Here is a 22,299-nt window from a genome sequence, read left to right on the forward strand (position 1 = left end):
GATATACTTTCTGTTGGAACTAAGCACTGCTGAATAGTTGTTTGTATTTTTCCAAGGAAATTGTGAATTACATTGCTGCTTTAGGAATTTGGCTGAGAAGAAGGGCGAACTTACTATCACCATATATGTTTGATCTTTTTCAAGCCAAAGCTCTAGGGTTGTGCTTGTGACCTGTGCTGGTGAGAGTTTGCTTTTCATTCGGTGCGTTTCTAAACTACATTTATGGTACCAGATTGCATTGGATCTCACAACGGACTCCATGTAAGACCCTAAAATCATCTACTAAGATGTGTGGTTTGAGCACAACACAACTTCTTCTGGTGCATACGCAGAGATTGATCTTCACCTTCTTTGTGAACATTTGTATCAAATTCCGCTTTTAACTTGTTATTGCAGAATAAGGGCCAACAAAAGCGATTCTCTGTAAGTGCAAACCAAAAACAAACTTTCACATCAAGAATGTTTATTTTCTTTCCCATCGATTGTGGAGAGGATAGACTAAAAAATCTCAAACAAATTTCCATTAAAACCATTTAGCATAGGTGAGGCATGTATCCTTGCTCACGCAGACGAGAGGTCAATAAATGCAATACTAAATAAATACAATTGGCTTCAGGATGAGTCTGATCACTGGTAATAAAAGTATGCAAGCCATTCTTAAGTTCAATCCAGCTGCACCCTGGTGCCTTCTTCACATTTTGTTGTCTCATTGTATGTCTAACATCCAACACTTCTTCATATTGACCAGCAGTTACATAAACATTTGACATCAATACATAACTACCACAATGGCCAGGATCAAGCTCAAACACCTGCCGTGCCACAACCTCAGCAAGATCTGCATTACAATGGAGCTGACAAGCCGCCAACAAAGCTCTCCACGCAACTGTGTTTGCTTTAACAGGCATCGTTTGGGCCAATTTGTAAGCTTCTTCAAGCTGTCCAGCACGACCAAGCATGTCAATAATGCAAGCATAATGCTCTATGGTTGGAACCACGCCATACTTCAATTCCATTTGCCTGAGAAACTCTTGCCCCTGGATCACGAAACCTGCATGGCTGCAAGCAGACAGGACACCTACAAATGTAACCTCATTGGGCTCGACTCCTGCATCACACATCTGTGAAAACAGACCTAAGGCTTCATTGCCGTAACCATGCATACCATAGCCCATGATCATTATGTTCCATGATGCCACATCCTTACAGATCATTTTATTGAAAACCAAGTGAGCATCCCTCATACTCCCACATTTTGCATACATGTCCAAGATGGCATTATTCAGTAGAACATTATTGACATCTCCACTCTTTCCATCTTTTGCCAACTCATTTACAATCATGTAGCGATGAATCTCTCTGCCATGCATCAATGCAGCCACATGAGAACAAGCTGGAAGAACCGTTTTAATAGTAAGCAAATCAGGGCAAATCCCATCATCAAACATCCTATTAAAAAGCCTCAAAGTTCCATCATGATCACCAGACTGCTCGGTAACAGATATAATTGAATTCCATGAAAATATATCCCTGTCATCCATTGTTTCAAAAATCTCCAATGCATTAGCAACAAACTTGCACTTCCCATACATATCAATCAACGCATTGCAGATGGAAACATCTGAACCAAACCCAATTTTTATCACAAATCCATGAACCATCCTCCCTTTATCAAAATCCCCGGTCACAGCAAAAACTGACAAAACCCCAGTAGCTGTAAACCCGCTTATTGTAACCCCCTCTTTCCTCATTTTCCTAAAAATTCCCAATGCTTCATTGAACTTACCAGTCTGCGCACACCCATTAACCATGGAATTCCACAACACAACATCCCTTTCAGGCATTCTATCAAACAGCTCATGCGCCTCATCCATTAACTCAAACTTCAAATAGGCACTGATCAAAGCACTACCCACAAACACGTCCAACTCCAACCCAAGTTTAAACGCCAAGCCATGAATGTTTTTCACCTCGTAAACCTCCATAATCTCACAAAGCCCCTTAATTAAACAAGGAAAAGTAACTTTATCCGGCAAAACACCTAGCCTTCTCATCTCTTTATAAAATTCAAATCCATATCTTGGAAGCCCATTGGAAACAAACCCAGAAATGATCGCGTTGTGTGTAAAAACATTACGATCATAATCAGGGGTGCTGTTAAAGACCAGAAGGGCTTGGTTCATTAAATTGCATTTAGCGTACATGTTGATGAGACTGGTGGTGTATGCTGGAGAGGAGGCCTGAAGACCAGTAATAAGCAGCTGGGCATGAAGTTGTTGGCCTTTCTTGAGGTTCTTGTCGAGAATACATTGTTTGAAAGAAGCAAAACAAGTAGTGAGATTGTAAGGTGGGCCCGCCAGTGATGAGGAAGAGAAGTAAAAGGTACAAGGAGGGAATTTGGTTGTTGGGATTTTGAAGACCAGAGTTGCTTTCTTCATTTAACAGGGATTTCCATGTGAGTGTAAAGCTGCACTCTTTGGCTGTTGGCTGGAAGCCGGGAACTGGAACTGGAATAATTTTTTAAAAGATAATTATTTTAATTCGCGCCGTTGTTTTAAAATAATTGCGGAGGCTAAATAATTTATAAACTTTAAAGAAAATAAATAATGTATTTTTTAAAGTAAAGGGCATAATTAATTTTATTAAAATATAAAAATTAAATAAATTTTTTTTCAATAAATTATAATTAGAAATTCTTTGGAAACACTTTCACTGTTGCATTTTAAGTGTTTTTTTTTTTTTTTTTAAAGTCACTTGAAATAGTCAGAAGGAATATCTTAATAGAAGAAGATGAGACTTTAGATATGATAGAGAAGGAAATAGCGAAGGGTTTAGTGAAAGCGCAAATTGTACAGTGCCCGGCACATTAAATAAAATACTACACTCATTTCTTAAAAAAATATATATATATTTCTTTAATTTAAGAGCAAGAGCATGGCGCTGAATTTTATTAGTGAGATACACATGTATCACAATAATTTAGAGCGTTGGTGTGGGCTTCTAGTGTCCAAAGAAGAGAGGCTCTTAGGATCAAAGGAGTGGCCATGGCAATTGAAGTGATAGTTTTATTAGGATGATTTTATGGTTATAATCAGAAGTTTGAGAATAAATTATAAAAAGTAAAGAACGAAAATTAAGAATAGGACGAAAGAATAAAATATATCATAAAGAAAATGACGACTTCAATTTTGACAGCAACTTCAGCTTAAATACCAAAACAAATCTTGAATATTTTTTATTCTGAAAGTGAAAATCAATCCAAAGCCAAACAAGAGATCCATCAGAAACATAACGAGCAGCACCTTTAATATTAATACAACGATATTTACAAGGTCATCCATTTTGATACAGGGCAACGAAAAAACAAGAAAAAAGAAAGTTGCCAGTCTTAAATACTAGGAATTCCTTACTGAAATGATTAAAATTTTCCAAGGAACTGACATGATTAAAATGACACAGAGGTTTTTCTTTTTTACTTTCCTATGGAATATATATATATATATATATATATATATATATATATATATATATATATATATATACTGCCTAACTATTGCTATGGCAGTTTTACTAAGTACTTCCACTTCTGCTTCTAGATTCGGGATTCGGGAATCATATGCATGAACTCTGCGTCTCTGCGTTTGCAACCTCAAGCCATTGTCCTAAGATGGCTGCTTCATCAGCAAATTCCCATAACCCTAAAATAGTGAAATTCATTTCTCAAGTCCATAACCAATGAAAGCGAACAAAATTTCAACACAAAAATCCAACAGAACATGAGATAAAATGAACAAATACGTCAAGGGTTGACTACTAGATTCCTGGAAACAAGGTAAACAGAATGCTTGCAAAAATAGCCTTCTGGGTAATTGGGACAAATATCAGAAATGTCTAGACAAACATTAGTGAACTGAAGTAACAGTACCTGCTTAATATTTGCCAATGCTGTTCTTAATATTCATGATATCATATCACCATATGAACCTTTCCATCAAATATCATCACTTTGTTCTCATCGTGCAGTTTCTGCGAAATTATAAATAGTTTGAAGTAAGCACACTGCCCCATCTAAATACATTCGAACTCTTTAAGTGGGAGCAGGAAGAGGAAGGCCACCCAATTTGCCAAAAATTTTACAAAATTCCTGCAACAAAATTCACAAACTCTTCCATTCGAATCAAAACTAAAGAAGGATCAACTTTACCTGTAATAGTAACATTATCTCTTCTCTTGAGTAACAAAGACCTCCCATATTGACAGCGTTCTCTAGGTCGTCAATGGTTATACTATCCAAATAGCGCATATGCTCACGAAATTTAGAATTAAAGGCTTCAATTCTGCAAGGAAGGAGCCCCAAAAGTAGTAAAAATAGCATTAAATCAGCGAACTTTGAGCTGTAAATGGCAGGTCAATAGGAAGCAGACGGTATATATATATATATATATATATATTTGTGTGGAGAAGGCGGGGGCTCAACCCAATTCTGCATGTTGGTATCTTACCTTTCTGGAGATAGCTCAGTGGTGGCTTGCCCTGCAGGCGGGTCATCTACTTCCATGGCATCTGTCGTTGGACTGACCATAATAATCCAAAAAATGGTTAAATTACAGTGTGCTACATCTTGAAAATTTGAAATTGCAATGATGCCCGCCAAATTGTTAATGATAAGGTAAATTCATATGAAGCTATTTATTCAAGTCATAGCATTAAATTCAAGGCATGTTGGGACATACAAAAATATAAAAGTTACTCTCAATTATGGGCTTATCCAGTTTTTCTCGTGAATGAGAACGACTCTAGTTTAACAAATACTTCAATGTTAACATAGTCTAGAAAGTGAAAAAACAGTTGATACAAAGATGTCCATTCCATCATCCTTGAAACACTATCGTAAAAAAGGAAGAAAAAATCTTACAAGCAAAATGTTCTTGCAAAATTTACTCACCCTTCTAAATCAACAGCATTGCAGTCATCTCTATCATTTCTATCAGAAAGACGTTCAGCTCTGCATTTTCTCTCTAATTCTTCCTCCCTTTCTTGTTCACGCTCCTCCATCTCAGTTAACTCTTTATGATATATTGCAAAATTTAGAACTTTCAGGGCAGCTTCAACATCAGACTTGGAAACCTGCCGAGGCAAGTAAATCATGCACTAAAGAGCATGGAAGACATGCATAAACACCAATCCCAAAGATAATGACCTATGAACTGGTGGTAACTGAAAGACTAAAATGGAAACACATTTCGAACAATCACATTGATAAGATTCACAATTAAAGAGTGATAAAACTAAGTACCTTCCTACTCAACTTCAATTTGGCATGAGCAGTGGAGAGACGTATTATGGTTTCTAAGGTTCTGGCAGTGATTGGAAGTGTTCCTCCAGTCTACAAAGACCACGAATCATATTAGAAAGAAAAAAAAAAAAAATTGAACATAGCAGCAGCTGTAAGTATGTTTAATTGCAAACAGACCTTTGCAGTTGAACTAGCACTTCTAAGCTCAGCATATGCGGTTGCAATATGTTCAGATGCCTGAGGACAAAATTTTAGAATTAACCCTGCATTAGCTATGCTACATTTAGATGGTATGAGTAGGCAAGTTTAAGAACCATCAAATTATTCCCCAAGAGAGAAGTCTATTTTGATGTAAACTGTAGGAGTGGCATACAAACATCTTGCTAGAAAGGATAAAATATCAAATCGCAGAGTACAAAGTTAGTGAAAGCATAATGACCTCATCACTCAGCTCAGGCTGAATCCTATGTTTTGCATAATGGATATACTTCTTAAGAAACTTGATTGTAAGAGTATCACGCTTCCGGCCCCTTTCTGTTTTCCTCCCATGAAGCATTCGGTTATACTTAACAAAGACAGAAGACTCAGCATCACCTTCGTCTTCTCTTCCATATCTTAGACCCCCATTAAGTGTCCCTTCACCTGAAATTTTTAAGATTTTTCAGTTTAGCATTTATTATAATTGTGCTTAGTTGATGAACAGAATAGTTTACATACCTCCATCAAGAGCAGATCGGTATCGATGCATACGCAAGACATGCTCTGAAATTTGACGGTCAACATCAGGATCCATCTGATCCAATACTATGAACAGTAAATCAAATCGAGAGAGCAAAGAGTCTGGAAGTCCAATATTCTTTGTTGGTGTCAATGAGCGGTCATACTGTGCATCCATGTAACAAGCAGAAGTTCAAGTAAGCAATCAAAACATCAATATACAAGGATACAATTGCTTACAGGTAATAGTGTTAGAATCAATAACAAAATTCTCACTTACAGTTCCATATATGGGATTCGCAGCAGCCACCACACTACATCGAGCATTCAGAGATGCATGAATACCAGCTTTGGCAATGGTAACAGTTTGCTGCTCCATAACTTCATGTATAGCAACACGATCCTGATCATTCATCTTGTCAAACTCATCAATACAGACAACACCTCTGTCAGCAAGAACCATGGCTCCAGCTTCCAGCCTTCTTTCTCCTGATAAAAGTTAAAAAATATTATATGAAATTCTTTCAAAAAAAATACAGATAATAGATGCTTGCTTATAGAGGCAGAGCACCTGTTTCTTGATCAGAAGTAACAGCAGCTGTCAATCCTACACCAGAAGAACCGCGACCAGTGGTTGATATGGCCAAGGGAGCAATATTCATTATTGCTCTTAAAAGTTGAGATTTGGCAACAGATGGATCACCGACCATCATCATGTTAATGTCACTAAAAGAACAAAACATTAATTGGTATGATTAAAAATGGAATCCTATGCTGGGGCATCATTAAGAAGCATCCTCGGATCAAACAGAAGCTTGCCAAGAAATAAGATGCCTTGAATCCAAGTGTATGAAACTAAAGTAACATTTTATTCAATGGCAATCCGTAACATAAAATTCTAACAAAAGTAATGATAAGTAACTCACCCTCGTAAATGGGTTCCATTCTTCAAATTCTTTTCCACTCCACCAAGCATCAATAAAACCACTGCTTTTTTTATCCAAGAATGCCCATATATTGACGGTGCCAGTGAATTACCTAGTAGATCAAAAGTATCATCCCTTTCAGCTATCTTCTTGATGTTCTTTAGATCTTCTGGACTGTAAATTGGTGCATTAGCCTCCTTGTTGAGCAAAGAAACATTATTAGCAATGAGAACAGTCCTGCACGTCAAGACCCCTTTGTTAAGCTTCAAAAAGGAAGTTATAATATCACAAGAAAGAAAATGGTTTAAGCAGTAGGTGTGGTTCTGTTAGTTCTACCTGAATACTCCATTCACACTACCCTTGCTTCTTCCAGGAAGTGCTTTATACATCCCAACAATGGCCACACGATCTCCAGGCTTGCATGAATCAACCAGGTCATCCTCAACTATCACATCCACTGTTCGTGGAAGCTGACCAGGAGCAGAATTTTCGGGCACTTCTTGCATTGACAAGGTTTGATGATCTTTGTACTTGCACAAACCATACTCAGTCACCAATAAATTTCCATGGTCATCCTGAATGGAACTTTGACATGAAAGGCATTCCTTTAATGGTGATTATAAACCATAAAAGTCAAGGACTTTGAGAAATACCCTTGTCGGATACACGGAACCGGTGGGCAAACCCACATTAGATGTAATGTCGCGATATTCACGAGTTGTGAAATCCCCAGTTGCAGGACAGTAATGAACACTTTTGACAACCTTTGGCCTTACAAGAGAACCTGAAAGTGAAGCATAAGATTGGATTTATGCATTTCTAGATTCATTCTTTATGTTGGCACTTCAACACTTTCTAGTGAAAATGCAACAGTAGCTACAACTAGCAATGTTGCATATTGAAAAGCGCATCATTTTCTTGATTCAGTCACTCACACTTAATTATAATAAGAAGAAGAAACTAAAGAAATCACTAGGCAAAACAAAGCAAAAGTGCACAGCTGCTGCTTAACATACAGTGAAATATTCTGGCGTGTACATTAACAGTTTAACACTGTATTCAAAAGTCATCTTCACATTACAAGTCTCAGTAAGCATAACATATGATAAACTCATTCATCCAGAATGAGATCCTAGTTTCACAATTATAGGAAAATTATGTATTCTGTTTTCAACTTAAATTATCAATTTATGTGAACCAAAATGACAAACGAATGAAGGGGAAAAAAAGGAATTAGATAGCAGAATATAGTGAATCCTAGGATGTAAGAAAAAGTAAACGGGACATTCATAAAAAGAAAAGTACATTTTGTAACAATGCCCTCAACGCAGACCATGGAACCAATAAATTCAGATAGAAGTTCTCTTGGAGTGACACGGCGAGAGACAAAAGGGCCCTCAAAACCCACAAGAACTTGCTCTCCTTCCTTCAGGTACTTAGGATCAATGCTACGAGCCACATCTGTGGCTGCATCACAGAATGGTTGCAGATACTCACTCGGGTTCTTAAGAATCCTAAAATCCAGAAGAAAAAGATCAGACCAGTATAAGGAAACTTAAGGCAAAAATGAAAACTAGAATAAGGAAAAATTTTACACACTAAATAAAACCCAAAAATTAAGACTCAATTGATGGGGAAAAAGCCCAAATTTCTCATATCTTGAAATCCCATAATCAATAGACACTTGTGGAGCTAAAATTCGCTCTAATCTGGTATTGGGGGAATGTTTGGATGAATTAAGACCAGCGTTTTTCATCAATATGATTTCCCCCAATAAGATAACAAACTCAGCTTTAGAACATTTTCATTTCATTTGTTTTAGACATTACAGGTTGATTGATTTGGTATAGTTTTGGAAGGAAAGAAAAGAAAACCTGGGACCAAAGTCCTGAAAAGAATGGAGATCAGAGATATTGATGATGAGGCGGCGACGCTTGTGGTTGATCATGGCCTTTATCTCATCCTTGTAAATCTGATCCATCCATCAATTAACATTTGATTACACATATAAGCACACGATTGAACATTTCATTACATGTATAAAAAGAGAGGGGGTTAAGGAGAGATACATTTTGATCAAGAAATTCCAAGAATGCTCGCTTGTGACTGCTTCTATCGTCCATCGTCGCCATCTCTGAGCCCTGATCGGAATCTACAAGCTAACACTCGGTAGAGCGAGAAAGAAAGAAAGAAATAGATATGGGAAAGTAGATAACATACGCAAGGTGAGCTCCTTTGGCACCCTAGAGTGCGAAGGGAAGGGTTTTGGCGGGAAAGAGGGAGACGACTACCCTTGTTTTGGCGGGAAGTGAGCTACTCACTGATAGGTGTCGTTTGCGGGCTGGCTTTGCATCATAGTCCATGGGCCTTTTCTCTCTCCTTTTAAATTCTATTATTGTTAGTGATTTTTTTTTTGCCATTAGTGATTTTGCTCTGGCGTTCCTAATTACTTGTTATATTATTTTAATATTTATTGATAATAAAATTTTAATTAATTATAATTTTACTTCAAGTAATAATTTTATAATATAAATTCATATTTATTTATTTATAACCTATAATATATATAAATGCATCAATGAAGGATGAACTTTTTAACCAATAGAAGTATCCTTAATTTTTATATTATTTATAATATTAAATTAATATTATAACATAATATTTTATATATAAAAAATATTATTGTCTTAATTATTATTTTTATTAGGATTTAAACTCATTTTTAATAGATATATAAACTTATTGAAAATAAAACTCTTAATATCATTTAAAAAAACAAATTTTTTTCATAAAATGATTTTCTCATTAAAAAAATTAAAATGAGTTTCTTTAAACTTGATTTTTTTTTTTTAAGTAAACTTGAAATATAAATCAAAATGAGTTTCTTTAAACAATATAAACACCATGGAATTTTAAAATAAAACTTGAAAATTAAAAAAAAAATAGGATTAAGTATTTAAAATTAAAAAATATATAAAACTTGTAATAATTTATAATATATATAAATACAAATTAATAAGAGAACAAACTTATAAAATCAATTAAAATGGATATGATAAATTTTATACATTTACTTAAAACTTAAAATTATATTCTATAGTTAAAATAAAAATAAATTTTATATAAATTACAATTTTTAAGGAATTCTAATAAAATTCAATATCTATTTTATAATTACTTAGTGAAAATTTTAATACTACTATATCTAAATTCATTTAAAAAAAAATTCAGCCAATAGTACCTTTGGAATATGAAATTTTTAATTCATGTTTTTTAAATTTTGTTGTCATTTGATTTATTATAAGCTGTAATTATTTACATTTAAAAACTGATTTATTAACATTAAAATTAATATTTAATTGAAACATAAATAATTTATTTTTATGTAAAATAAAATTATTATTGATTAAAAGGAACCATATTTCCATGGTTTATCGTGAATTACATGATTTTTTATACTAATTAATTTTGTTTAAATAACCTTCTTCTAATTGGCGATTTGTTCTCTTTGTTTGTATTCATTATTTTCTATTTAAATTTTTAAAATAAATTATATATATTATTTATAATCTATCATTTATTTTTTAATGTTTAAGATGGAATTGTTACTATTTATAATTAGAGTTTATATCTACAATTTATGTAAAATGTAAATAAGTAATCGATTTGTGAACTAAAAAATATAAAATTTTATTTAATATTTAAAAAATTATATAATATAATAAATTATAATTAAATATAATAACATAGATTTAAACTTAATGAATGATAAATTATTTTTTTTAAAAAAAGCTCAATCTAATATTAACATATGAAATGTAAAATAAATTTAAAAATATCAATAAAGTCAAATTTTAATTTATGCACAACTGTAATTAAAATTTATTTTTTTTAGAGCAGAAAACATCGAGAATAACATTAAACTAAATAGCCCAAAGCCATGAGACTAAAATTAATTTTGTTTTCATGTGTTTATTATGAACTCACTAAAGTAATATTATAAATTTATGTTATTTATAAAAATTAATTAATATAAATTAAAATTTTTAATTCTAATTTTATTATAACTTAAAAGATGAATAGTGTTATAATTATAATTTTAACATGACTAGGATTATATAAATATAATTTAATTAGAAAAAATAAAAACTATGGTTTCGTTTATTTAATTTAGAAAAGTAGATGATTAATTATTTGCAAAAGCCTATGCACATGTTATAGCAAGTTTTTATTATTTTATATATTAATAACTAATAATCTAATTAGAATATTGCATGACCTTTTTTCAGAATTTTAAATTGTATTAGAAGATTATAAATAGTGAAATTATTAAAGTTTAAAAATATTAATAAATTTTAGTAAAATTTCCAATAAGGAATATAATAGGAGCTGAAAACGTAAAAGCCACTTTTTTTTAACTAATTCATGAAATTTATATTTTATTAAGTAAAATTAATACATGAAAAGTATTCAAATAAAAGAAGAAATTAAATTTTCAATATTTTTTATAAGAATTTTAATTTTTAATTACAATTTTTAATTTAATTCAAATGTCATTATTTATAAAAAAAAAAATTATTTCAATGTTAATATAGAGACATAAAGAGGGAGACAGATGAGGAAGAAAGATAGAGATGAAAATAGAGTGAGAGAAGAGAAAGGCAAGAGAGACATAAGGCCCATTTGGTATTACTATTAAAATTGTTACGGAGAAAATTATTTTTTTAAATATATTAATTAGATAGTATTAAAAAATAATTAAAAATTAAAATTGATCAGTTTTAGTTAAAAAATATTAAAATGATACTTTTATTTAGAAAAACAGTTTTAGCATTCAAAACTCAATGACAAATAGACTAATAGAATAGAGGGTGAGAGACAGATAAAAAATAAGGTATGATAAATATTTAGACTATTTTTATTTTTTATAGTAATGTCAGGTCAATATGTTAATAAAAAAAAAAGTAACAACAATAAGTTAAAAGATACTTGATCATTCATTAAAATGATGTCTATGGAGTTTTATATTAATTAAAATAAAAAAATTTAATGGACAATGTCATTATAAAGGCTAAAATTATAAGATATGAGTGAAATTTACATAAAAATTACAAATTTATTTAATTCTCTGATACAAGTGAAACAACATAATTTATGTATTTGATAATTGTGAATGCATCATATTAATTATATATAATGCATGAGAAACTCAAATTTAATTATATAAATTTAATAATCAATTTACTATGGTATTAATAGCATTGTTTCACTGATTTTTATTATATGTCATTACTATATGAACATATAGTTTAATAAAATTACAATAAAGCGTGAAATTAAATTATTTATACTAAACATAATAATATGCATGAAAATTAAATTTAAATTAATACTCACACAATATATAATTGTTAGAAAAATAAAATTATCACATTTCAAACCAATGGGAATGACGGGAGCTTCACACCCACCAGCAATCATCAAATCAGCCTCACCACGGCGAATGTGATTGGCAGCAGCATAGAAACAATAATTGGAGGTAGCACAAGCTGTTGAAATTGAATAATTTGGACCCATGAAACCAATTTCCATAGCAAGCGAGGCAGAGCCCGTATTTGTAATAGCACAAGGAACGAAAAATGGAGAAAGTTTCCTGTGTCCTTTTTCTTTTAGAACATGAACACCATCTGCAAAAACTGCAAGACCGCCCATCCCTGTTCCAACAAGCACACCAGCACGCTCCTTATCTATCTGTAATGCACAAAAAATAAGTGGCTTGGTCATATATATGAGAGTGTATACATAAATTAAATTCAAAACCAAATTCAACAAACCTTATATATTTTATCCCCTCCAAGATCCGCATGTTCCAGCGAATTCTTACCAGCGACAATGTAATACCTCAAACAATCATCAAGCCTCCTATCATTCTTCCCATCAATATAACCTTCTGAAGTAAACTCCTGGATTTGTCCACCGAACCTAGTCGGAAATTTGGAGGCATCGAATATATATATATATATATAAATGCAATAAATTGAAATATAAAAGTAATATGAATTTTAATAAATATCTAAACAATTAATTTAATAAAAATATTTCATATAAATAAATCATCACCTAATTCTCTTGGGAGTCACTAGCTAAATTTACCGGTGCACATATCTTACATTAAAAAGTTTTTATAATATAATCGTTTCAATACTAGATTAATTATACTTTATGGATCAATAACTTACTATATATTATTAAAAAAAAAATGTCAGTAATTGCTTATAAATTGTGGTATGTGAGTATAAAGTCATTGAGGCATTTTATCAAATATGTTAAAGACGAAAATATGAAGAAAAATATATTAAAAGAGTGTAAATTTAGTATTAAAATAATAACAATAGAATTATTTATGAAATAATCAACACCTAAAATTATAAAATATTTGAATCTCAGCTAAAATGATTAAATTTTTTTTTCTAATAAACTATTTCAAACTATAAATCCTAACAAAACATATAGGAATTATTGACATTATTATCTTTTATAACTTAAAAGTAAATTTACTTTTCTGAAATTTTGATTTATATACTAAATATATTTATATCATATATTTTAAATAAATAATTTTTTTAACTTTAGTTTGAAAACTAGAATTTTACATGATTTTTTTTCATCAATTCTTATGTTTATACAAAATTAAAAAAAATATATACTTTAAAATAAAGAAAAATCACTCTAAAAGTAATATGATTTTATGAGAATTGAGTTTGAATTTTCCTCATTGCGAATTATTTTCTCCAAAAAAAATCTAAAAGTGTACTAAAAAAATATATTTATCAAAAAGTAGAGCATTTCAAATTAAATAATGCCTTAAAATCATTTTACACTGCCAATTGACAAACTTTACATTATATAAAATTATAGCCATAATGATAAAAATAATATTTTTATCTCTAAAGTTATAGTTTTCTTTTATATATATATGTATTTGATTGATTGAGACTCAAATTTAATACTTATAATTTTAAAAATATCATAATATCACTGAGTTGAAACTTATCAATATGAATATTTAGGTTTTTTAATTATTCACCAAATAACTATATAGTCAAATAAAACTGTTAGTTTAATTGTATAGAATTATAGTATTTTGAATTTAAATGTAACTGAAATTAAGTAAATTAAAAATATTATCAACGAAACAAATAAATAGGTAAAAATAGATGGAATTTATTATTAATAAAAATAGATTCATTTAAACTTTTTTAAAATATTTTTACTTAAAAGTAGTAATAATAAGAGATTTAATTGATAAAAATTATAATTTGATAACTAAGTTAAAATAGACACATAAATTTAAAACATACACATAACCTAATAATCACATGATAAAAAGAAGAGAAGAATAATAGATATAAGATTTATGTGATTTGAACATCAAATTTATATTTACAAGCAAGACAATAAAATAAAAAATTATAATGAAAAAGATAAATGTATAATCATTTAAAACTCTCAAAACTTTAATTACAGTGTATTTCTCAAAATTTTCATAATGCTACAGTATAGACAAAAAATACAACATTTATGCACTCACAATAAAATCTATAGTAATAATAAGAGTCACAAAACCATATAAATAATATAGCATAAGTCTAATAACTATGTGGGAAATTAAATACAAATTATTTGCCATTTGAATAATAATTGCTTGCTCTTAAAAGCAAAATAAAAGTTCATAGCAAACAATTGAAGAAGGTAATTCTTTTTTTTTTATATATATATATATATATCAAAAGAAGGTAATACAGTTTCACTAAAGATCGTTTTCCTGCAATTATTAGGTCAAAATGCTTGAGAAAAGTAATGTATAAAATCTGATTTTTGTTGAAATTTGACAATGGTCATCATATGTGTAAAATTTATATAAATGTATGAAATTTAAATGCATATGATATAAAAATATAGTAATGGCAAAACTTTATGTGCATATAAGCATTGCTGATTACATCTATAGATGGCAATAGGTAGGGTACCTGTGAAAATCACCCTACCCGAACCCAAACCCTATTAATATTCTCAAAACCTGAACTCTTCCCAAACCCGATTAAATTTATTCTCAACTACCTGAACCCATTCCAAATCCATCGGTTATTACCTGAAAAATAATTGAACCCGTTTAATTTTATATATTTAATTAATAATCTATATAAAAAATTTATTTTTATTAATAATTTATATTTTAAAATTTTAATAATTTCATAAAATATTTCAAATTTATTTATATAAAATAAAATATATAAAAATTTATAAATATTATTAAAAAAACATATAGTTTATATTTAATTAAATATTTATATAAACAGGTTCGGGTAACGGATAACCAACATATAAAACATGAACCCGACCCGAATCCGTCATGGGTATTAAATTTCAAACCTGAACTCGTTCCCAACTCAATAATATACTACCCATACCTATCTTATTAGGGTTCGATCGGATTGGGTACCCGCAAAAACTTGACTCGTTGCCATCTCTAATTACATCATGTAAATATGAAAATGATAATTACCTTATTAAACCCGAGTAAACCTAAACAGTGAATTATAGTTTTGGATAGATTGGCGGGCTAATAGAGAACATCATTAGCATTACTACATTAATTATGTTACTGAATTAATGAATGTCTATTAGAGGCACCGAGTGCCCAGTCAGTGATTCTTTATCCATGGCTTTTAGTGCCAAATTTTATTATGGTTCATGTTGATAGTTAAATAGAGGCACCGAGTGCCCATTATTGAACCGATCAGAAACACCGAGTATTCAGTACCGAGAGTCTATGTTGACAGTTATATAGAGGCACTGAGTACCCATTACTGAACCGGTCAAAGACACCAAGTGTTCAATACTGGGAGTTTATGTTGACAGTTATATAGAGGCGCCAAGTGCCCATTGTTAAACCAGTCAAAGACATCGAATGTTCAGTACTGGAAGTCTCATATCTAGTCCATACAGTTCTGTCATAGATTACTGTGGGCATATAACAAATCTTAAAATGTGATTTGATTAAGAAAATGTACGCAAATATAATGAGAATTATGTTAAACCTTGAACTTTAAAGATCTCATATAATCATTATATCATTTAATCGATTCAGTATGTTTGTATTTGGAAATAGTCATAGATTTGATATTTTGAATTTTCTTTATTTTTGAACATTATTTATAAAATCTCTTACAATATATATGCAAGTTTTGCTTTTATTTCTTTTTTTAAATTAATAGTACACCGCTAAGCTCTAAAGCTTAGCACGTAGGTTTTTCCTCACGTAGGTACAAAAAGTAAGGAGTAGATAGTCGGACAGGAGAGGAGAGAGTGAATCTGCAGGAAAGTTCGAAGTCACCTTATACTTGAACTTTGTGGTAGATACACTACCAACACTAGATGCATTTTGTCACTCATTTTTGCATGCCCATTTGTCATGTGCTAAAAACACATGATGTAAATTTATTTTGGACAACTGTAAATGTAAGTATAAACATATTTTGTTACATTTACAGGTTTATAAGCTTATATATTTAACTAAAGGATGTCTGAATATATGTTATGTTAATATTTGCCTATGATGAAGGAATGAAATTGAATACAAATATGATGAGAATGGATTGTCAGTATTGTTTGAAATTAGAAATTATAAATATTGTTATTAACAGATGGATATTAAATGTTTAGGGGAAACTCTTACAGTTTTTCCATTTGAAATTTATGACTAAAAATAAAAAGTAAAGATTAAGAAAGAAAATTTGTTCTAATACAAGTTTAGGTGCTTCGTGCATAGAATGTGGCATTCATTTGCTCGGTTTCACTATAAATCGGAAAGGGGGTGTTACATACGCTCTAGGGCATACTACCAACAGAAATAACTGTGATAAAAAAAAACAAAAATAATGAATGAATTCCTACTTGGACAGTCACTAGGTGGTGTATATGCACTGACCATAGAAAGCTAAATAGTGCCACCCGGAAAGATTATTTATCTTTAATGCTTGAAAGGTTAGCTAAGCATTCATACTTTTGTTACCTTGATTGGTGTTCGGGGTACTTTCAAATCTTAATCCATCCTGATGACTAAGAAAAGATAACTTTTACATATTCTTATGGCACTTTTGCCTATAGGAAAATGCCTTTTGGCATGCAATGCCCCTCCTACTTTTCAAAAGATGCATTGTAACACCCTGAACCTCCGAGTTCTAAATAATATCATTTTTTATCTGTGACTAGTACTATTCAAAAATACCTTGAGGACCAAAAATAAAAAGAAAATTAATTGAGATATACATAATAAAAATTCAAGTGAATCAAAGACCTAAGGACTCATCGGGTATTATGAAAAAGAAGGATTATGACTCGATAAGGGGTATTTTGGTCAATTCATTTCAAGAGTTGATTTTTGATCAAAATTTCAATTAAATTAAATGAAAATAAACTATTGAATTATGGATAAATTTTGAGGAAAATTAAGTGTAAATGTAAAAAGAAAATAAAAGAAATAAAAACTTAAGTTTAATTATCTTTATGACAATTAAAATTTTAGGACCAATGGACTTTGGACAACTCAATTAAAATTAATTAAATAAATCAAAATTTGGATAAATATATAAAGGAAACAAACCCTCTCCCCCCCCCCCCATTTGTACCGCCACCCTCGCTCTCTTTCTCTCCCTCTCTCTTTCTCTATTCTTCTTCATTCTTTCACCATTGATTCCCTTTCCAAGCTTTTGATTCCCTTGAATTTTCTCATAAATCCCATGACCTACTATAAGAAAACTTGATATTTAGTTTTGGGTGAGAGATTGAAACAAGAGAAAAATAAGAAATTGAAAGAGAATTGAATAGTGAAGTTGGTCACTTGAGGTAAGTTTCTTTTATTGCTTAATTAGTGTTGACACCATATTTTGGCCGATCCCCGAAATCAATAGACTTTGAAATCGATCCCCAACACCAAGTCTCCATGTCGTTCAATTCATTACCGATCTCTCAAACCAATTATCAAGTCGCCTTGCCAGTCAATCACATTTCCGATCTCTCGTCAAACGAAATCAAACCAACATTAGGTCTTCGTGCCATCCAGTTTATTTTTGATCTCCCTTTTATAAATATTGTGGATAATTGTTAATAAAGTTAAGGTTTCAATACGGCTTAATAGTGCGTCCAATCTTAAGTGTTCAAATCAGGTTTCCAATTTTAATAATCTTAAGTTCCGTTCGGTGTTTGTTCTCAGCTTAGGCTGATCTCATGCTTACAATGTTTTTCCGACCTCTCATACATAGATTAATAATCGCTTTCAAGTTTGATGTTCTAACATGTTCAAATAATCAGGCGCTTGTACAACTTAGATACTTTCTGATCTCATCAAGTCATTGAATAAAAGAGAAAATTTCATTTCATTTCAAAGTAGAAAAAATACAAGTCATTCGGCTGGAGGATCACCCTCAGCCTGTTCTACATTTCGCTCACCCTCTCTATCTCCCTCAGCTTCCTCCTCGCTCTCCTCTTCGTCTTGGGGAGCCAGATCCACCATCCAAGAAAGGTCCTCCTCAAGATAACGCCTCTTAAGCTCGGCCAAAAAGTCCCTGTGGGCGTTCACGTAAGCACCGGCCTCCCTCGTCACTGCCTCTTCTTCTTTCGCTCTAAGTTCTTCAGTGAAGCGAGCGACATCAGCAGCTCAGAGCGCCCGAGCTTCTTCAAGATCATGAGCTTGCTCGGCCAATTTATCCTCATAGAATTTCATCCGCCCTTCAATTTCAGCTATATAGTCCCAGGTGGATGAAAGTTGGGCTCAAGCGGAAGCTGCATCCTGGCCTGCCTTCTAGATCTCCTGCCTCAAATGATGAGCCTTTTCCCTGATGATATGCTGGTTCACCAAGCTCTCCACACTCAAGCTCATCGTCTGGGCCAGGAGATCATCGATGTTGCCCGGGGTCAGCCTGTGCCGATCCTCCTAGAGGCATATGGAAGCTCCCAAAACCTTTGCCAAGCTCGGATTCTCTCGTATGGATCGGTTCTTCTCCAAGGAATGAATGAGGACCTAGGCGCTGCGGGAAAGGGTCCTTATAGTAGGTTGAGAAGAACCACCTTCCACACTCGAAGGAGCAGGTGGAGGCGGTGGTTCTTCTTATCGAGGAGGAGACCGGACTACTTCTATTTTGGGGATCGACGGTCCCGAGGGTCGGGACGAGCCTCCCAGCACCTCTCTTGAATCATGCCTTGGCGTCTGTGAGGCCTCGGCGCGCTTCATCTCTCGCACTTTCTTGGAGACCTCCCTCTTACGCTTTTTGACTCTCTTTGGAAGCCTCGCTGCCCGCCATACCTGCACAAAGAAAAGTCAGTGAGTTCACTAAGGCCCAGAGATCAAAGATGTAGAAAGTACCAGGGCCAAGGTTAGAGAGTTGAAGCCCATGTTCTTCGCCGGTAACCAGCTGCATCATCCAATGGTGCAGTTCGGCCATCACCGCATCTAAATAGGAGAACTTCTGAGTGGCCGCCTGATCCTTTAGCTCCATTACCATTGCACCCTCTTTCCCACTCAGGGCGACATGCTTCGGAATTGATGGGCCCATATGTAGCCAGCTACGTGGGAAACCCTCAAAACCGTTCGGAATCTTGCTCCTCAGAATAAAGAAGCTATTCTTCTAATTTTTCAGTGAAGAGGAGAGATCGGTAAAAAGCCCACAGTGCAGTTTGGCTTGAAAAAACCAATACTCGTCATTCTTTCGATGAGTAAGTCTATGCAGCTCGGCAAAAACCTTTGTTGTGGGCTCGAGCTTCTTAGCTCCTCTGAAAGCCACTAGAATTCACCATGAATTCGGATGTACTTGGGCTATACATACTTGGTGGAATTTCAGAATGTCCTTGAAGAAGTTATCAAGAGAAAACCGCAGCCCGGCTTTTAATTGCTCTTCATATATCATTATCACATCATTTTCTTCAAAGAAATGATTGGCTCGGAGATCGCTATGACATCTGATAAGCTCGTATGAGTCGATCCGAAGGTTGTATTCTTGCCTAATCGATCGTAGATAGGTTTCTTGGAGGATTGACGGCAACTCATCCACGGGAAGGTTTTCTCTCCCTGAGAAATGCGTTCGTCTTGAGGGTGCCGCTTGACCACGGCCTGAAATGGAGGTCGTAGGAGGTTCAGATCGCCCACCTGGTCCGACCACTTCAACTTCATCCGACGACCACGAGACAGGACAGAAGGGGGGCTCACCGCTCTCTGACCCTCGGCGCCGCTCATTTTCAAAGACATAAAAAGGTTTAAGTAAGAAAAGGATTAAAGTCCTTACCGGAGTGTGATCGGTGCCAGAAGAACTTGAAGAAACGAAAGAATTTTGGAACCGCTCGCGAAGTGCTGAAAATAACATAAAGGAGCAACTGACTGACCCTTCTCCTATTTATACTCATCTGAGCATTCAATGCTCACAGTGTCCCAACCGGCATATCGGTTAGTAGAATTCGCCAGCTTTTCTGACACGTCGCAAGAACATTCCAGAAACTCTATAAATAAATAAGGGGAGATCGGCCGGTTAAAGATCGGTGAATTAAAGTAGATTTCAGAATTACAGATCGGCTAGGAATCAGATCGAATATGCACATTAGATATCAGAAAATAACCAATGCAATAATAATAAAATGATAATTGTCAAAATAAAATTTCATTTCCAAAAGAGTAGATTACATCATTTGGGCGATCTCAAGAGATAGGATTACATCCTTTAAAGGTCAGATTACATCATTTGGGCGATCTCAAGAGATCGGATTACATCATTAAGAACCTTTAAAGGTCGGATTACATCATTTGGGCGATCTCTAGAGATCGGCAGTACATTCTACCTAGTAAGGACCTATGTCAAAGCCTAGCCTCATGGCTGAATCAAATGATGTGTCTGATCAGAAAGCCAGCCATAGGCATCGGATAGATGTATAGCTCAGATGGAGTGACTATGACTCTCATGATGATGAGGAGTCATCGTCGATGTCATCGACCAGAATCGAGCTGCAGTTAGGACGCCCGATGTAGTGAGGAGCCAAGTGAACTTCAAGAGGCAGTCACCGATGTTAAGAGGGAAATTAGCAATCTTCTCGCCTGAAATCGGTTCACCAATTATATCGGTAGATCGACTCGAGATCGGTGCGATCGATGTTTTCAATCTTGAGCGGTAAATTAGTCCGGTTCTCTCATTGTCATCAGATGTGGTTATCATGATTTTCCGATCACTGGGGTCGTAAATTTTCAGTTGGGGAGCAAAGAGAATAGTCGAAAAAAGATCAAAAGCAGTCACCATGGCCATAATGTTACCGGAAAAGCTAGAACAGAAGAAGAGAGAAATGAAAATAGGAAGGAATGAAATGTGGGAGAAATTCCCCGTTGAGGCATATATATAGGGGGGGTCTGAGCATTTATTACTAGCGGAAATTGAAGCGGATGCATCGGTAATCGAAGGATTAAATGCTTTGACTGAAGCAGTTCGGATAGAGAGGAAGGTTCTGGAATGGGGGAGATCGGGAGAAGGGCCTGGTACTGGAGATCGAAAAAGGGTCATAATAGAAAGATCGGAAGGAATGGGAGATCAAAAAGCCAGGAGAGAATGAGACAACTTCCAATAACTATCTTCATAATCAGAGCCGAGGTAGTTAAAGCGTTCCAGACGAGATCAAATCTTCACCGCACGCCTCATTTGCAGAATCGCCCACATTGCTGACAGGTGCCAGGACATGTCATGACAGTCTTGTACATCTCGATCTCCGCCGTTGATCTTACTTGTAAGGACAAGCTCGGAGCCCTTGGATTAAAGAGAAGACGACAAGACCGGTGCTTTTTATTCCCAGCCCTCGGATCTCCCTTGACAAGAAGATTTTGAACTGTTGGATTAGAAAAGAGAAAGGACAAATATTCTGAATAGGATCTCAGCCGTCCATTTTGATTCTCTTCAATTCTCAGGCATCAGATTATGTCCTTTAAAATCCAAACCTTCCATCTCCCTCAGAGGAAATCCTGACCCTTCATTGGGAGCACCCGTTCCCTATAAATACCTGCATGCAATACTGTTGAAGGGAGAGAACAGAAAAAAGGGGTGGTGATTATAGTGGAAAGGCTATGAAACTTAATTCAGTCTTGCTACTCTGCTATTTTTAAGCTTTTAAAATAGAAAAACTTCAGAAACTAGTTTTCTAAAGTATTTCCATTGAAGGAGTGTTGGACGCTGAAACTCTTCATTTTTAGTTTGTTCATTACTCTGCGACACCACCTTTCAGTTTCAGTTTCTTCTTCATCATCTTTATATCCACCTTTTATTTTCCAAGCTC

General features: G+C 33.5%; 3 protein-coding genes across 3 annotated transcripts; all 3 read right to left on the reverse strand.

The window, feature by feature from the left end:
- Window positions 1-453: 453 nt before the first annotated feature.
- LOC110642137 (pentatricopeptide repeat-containing protein At3g14730) lies at window positions 454-2,558 on the reverse strand. The gene has a single exon (XM_021794082.2). It carries the CDS (start codon window positions 2,436-2,438, stop codon window positions 534-536), a length of 1,905 nt encoding a protein of 634 aa, XP_021649774.2. The 5' UTR covers window positions 2,439-2,558; the 3' UTR covers window positions 454-533.
- A 725-nt stretch (window positions 2,559-3,283) lies between these two features.
- Window positions 3,284-9,218, reverse strand: LOC110642136 (DNA replication licensing factor MCM3). The gene is made up of 17 exons (XM_021794081.2): window positions 9,009-9,218; window positions 8,814-8,911; window positions 8,245-8,453; window positions 7,593-7,723; window positions 7,276-7,514; window positions 6,940-7,176; window positions 6,585-6,739; window positions 6,294-6,502; window positions 6,014-6,179; window positions 5,736-5,938; window positions 5,474-5,533; window positions 5,297-5,386; window positions 4,946-5,127; window positions 4,503-4,574; window positions 4,205-4,337; window positions 3,926-4,026; window positions 3,284-3,698 (listed from the first exon to the last, which is right to left on the reverse strand). The coding sequence occupies exons 1-16, from the start codon at window positions 9,069-9,071 to the stop codon at window positions 3,967-3,969; spliced, it is 2,307 nt and encodes a 768-aa protein (XP_021649773.2). The 5' UTR covers window positions 9,072-9,218; the 3' UTR covers window positions 3,284-3,698; window positions 3,926-3,966.
- A 2,987-nt stretch (window positions 9,219-12,205) lies between these two features.
- Window positions 12,206-15,081, reverse strand: LOC110642126 (3-oxoacyl-[acyl-carrier-protein] synthase I, chloroplastic-like). Its single transcript, XM_058140579.1, has 4 exons — window positions 15,061-15,081; window positions 12,774-12,902; window positions 12,381-12,690; window positions 12,206-12,231 (listed from the first exon to the last, which is right to left on the reverse strand). Exons 1-4 carry the CDS (start codon window positions 15,079-15,081, stop codon window positions 12,206-12,208), a joined length of 486 nt encoding a protein of 161 aa, XP_057996562.1.
- Between the last annotated feature and the right edge of the window lie 7,218 nt (window positions 15,082-22,299).

Source organism: Hevea brasiliensis, chromosome 18, assembly GCF_030052815.1.
Source record: "Hevea brasiliensis isolate MT/VB/25A 57/8 chromosome 18, ASM3005281v1, whole genome shotgun sequence".
NCBI lineage: Eukaryota > Viridiplantae > Streptophyta > Magnoliopsida > Malpighiales > Euphorbiaceae > Hevea > Hevea brasiliensis.

Excerpts from the sequence above, each read along its gene's own strand:
- LOC110642137 (XM_021794082.2), bottom strand. The coding sequence starts at position 2,438 with ATGAAGAAAGCAACTCTGGTCTTCAAAATCCCAACAACCAAATTCCCT.
- LOC110642126 (XM_058140579.1), bottom strand. The coding sequence starts at position 15,081 with ATGGATTTGGAATGGGTTCAG. Across the intron at positions 12,691-12,773 it reads GAGGGGATAAAATATATAAG|ATAGATAAGGAGCGTGCTGG; the intron begins GTTTGTTGAATT and ends TGTGCATTACAG. Across the intron at positions 12,232-12,380 it reads AGCTCCCGTCATTCCCATTG|TAATGACATATAATAAAAAT; the intron begins GTTTGAAATGTG and ends ATGTTCATATAG.
- LOC110642136 (XM_021794081.2), bottom strand. The coding sequence starts at position 9,071 with ATGGCGACGATGGACGATAGAAGCAGTCACAAGCGAGCATTCTTGGAA. Across the intron at positions 8,454-8,813 it reads TTTCAGGACTTTGGTCCCAG|GATTCTTAAGAACCCGAGTG; the intron begins GTTTTCTTTTCT and ends TCTGGATTTTAG. Across the intron at positions 5,128-5,296 it reads AATTGAAGTTGAGTAGGAAG|GTTTCCAAGTCTGATGTTGA; the intron begins GTACTTAGTTTT and ends TTGCCTCGGCAG.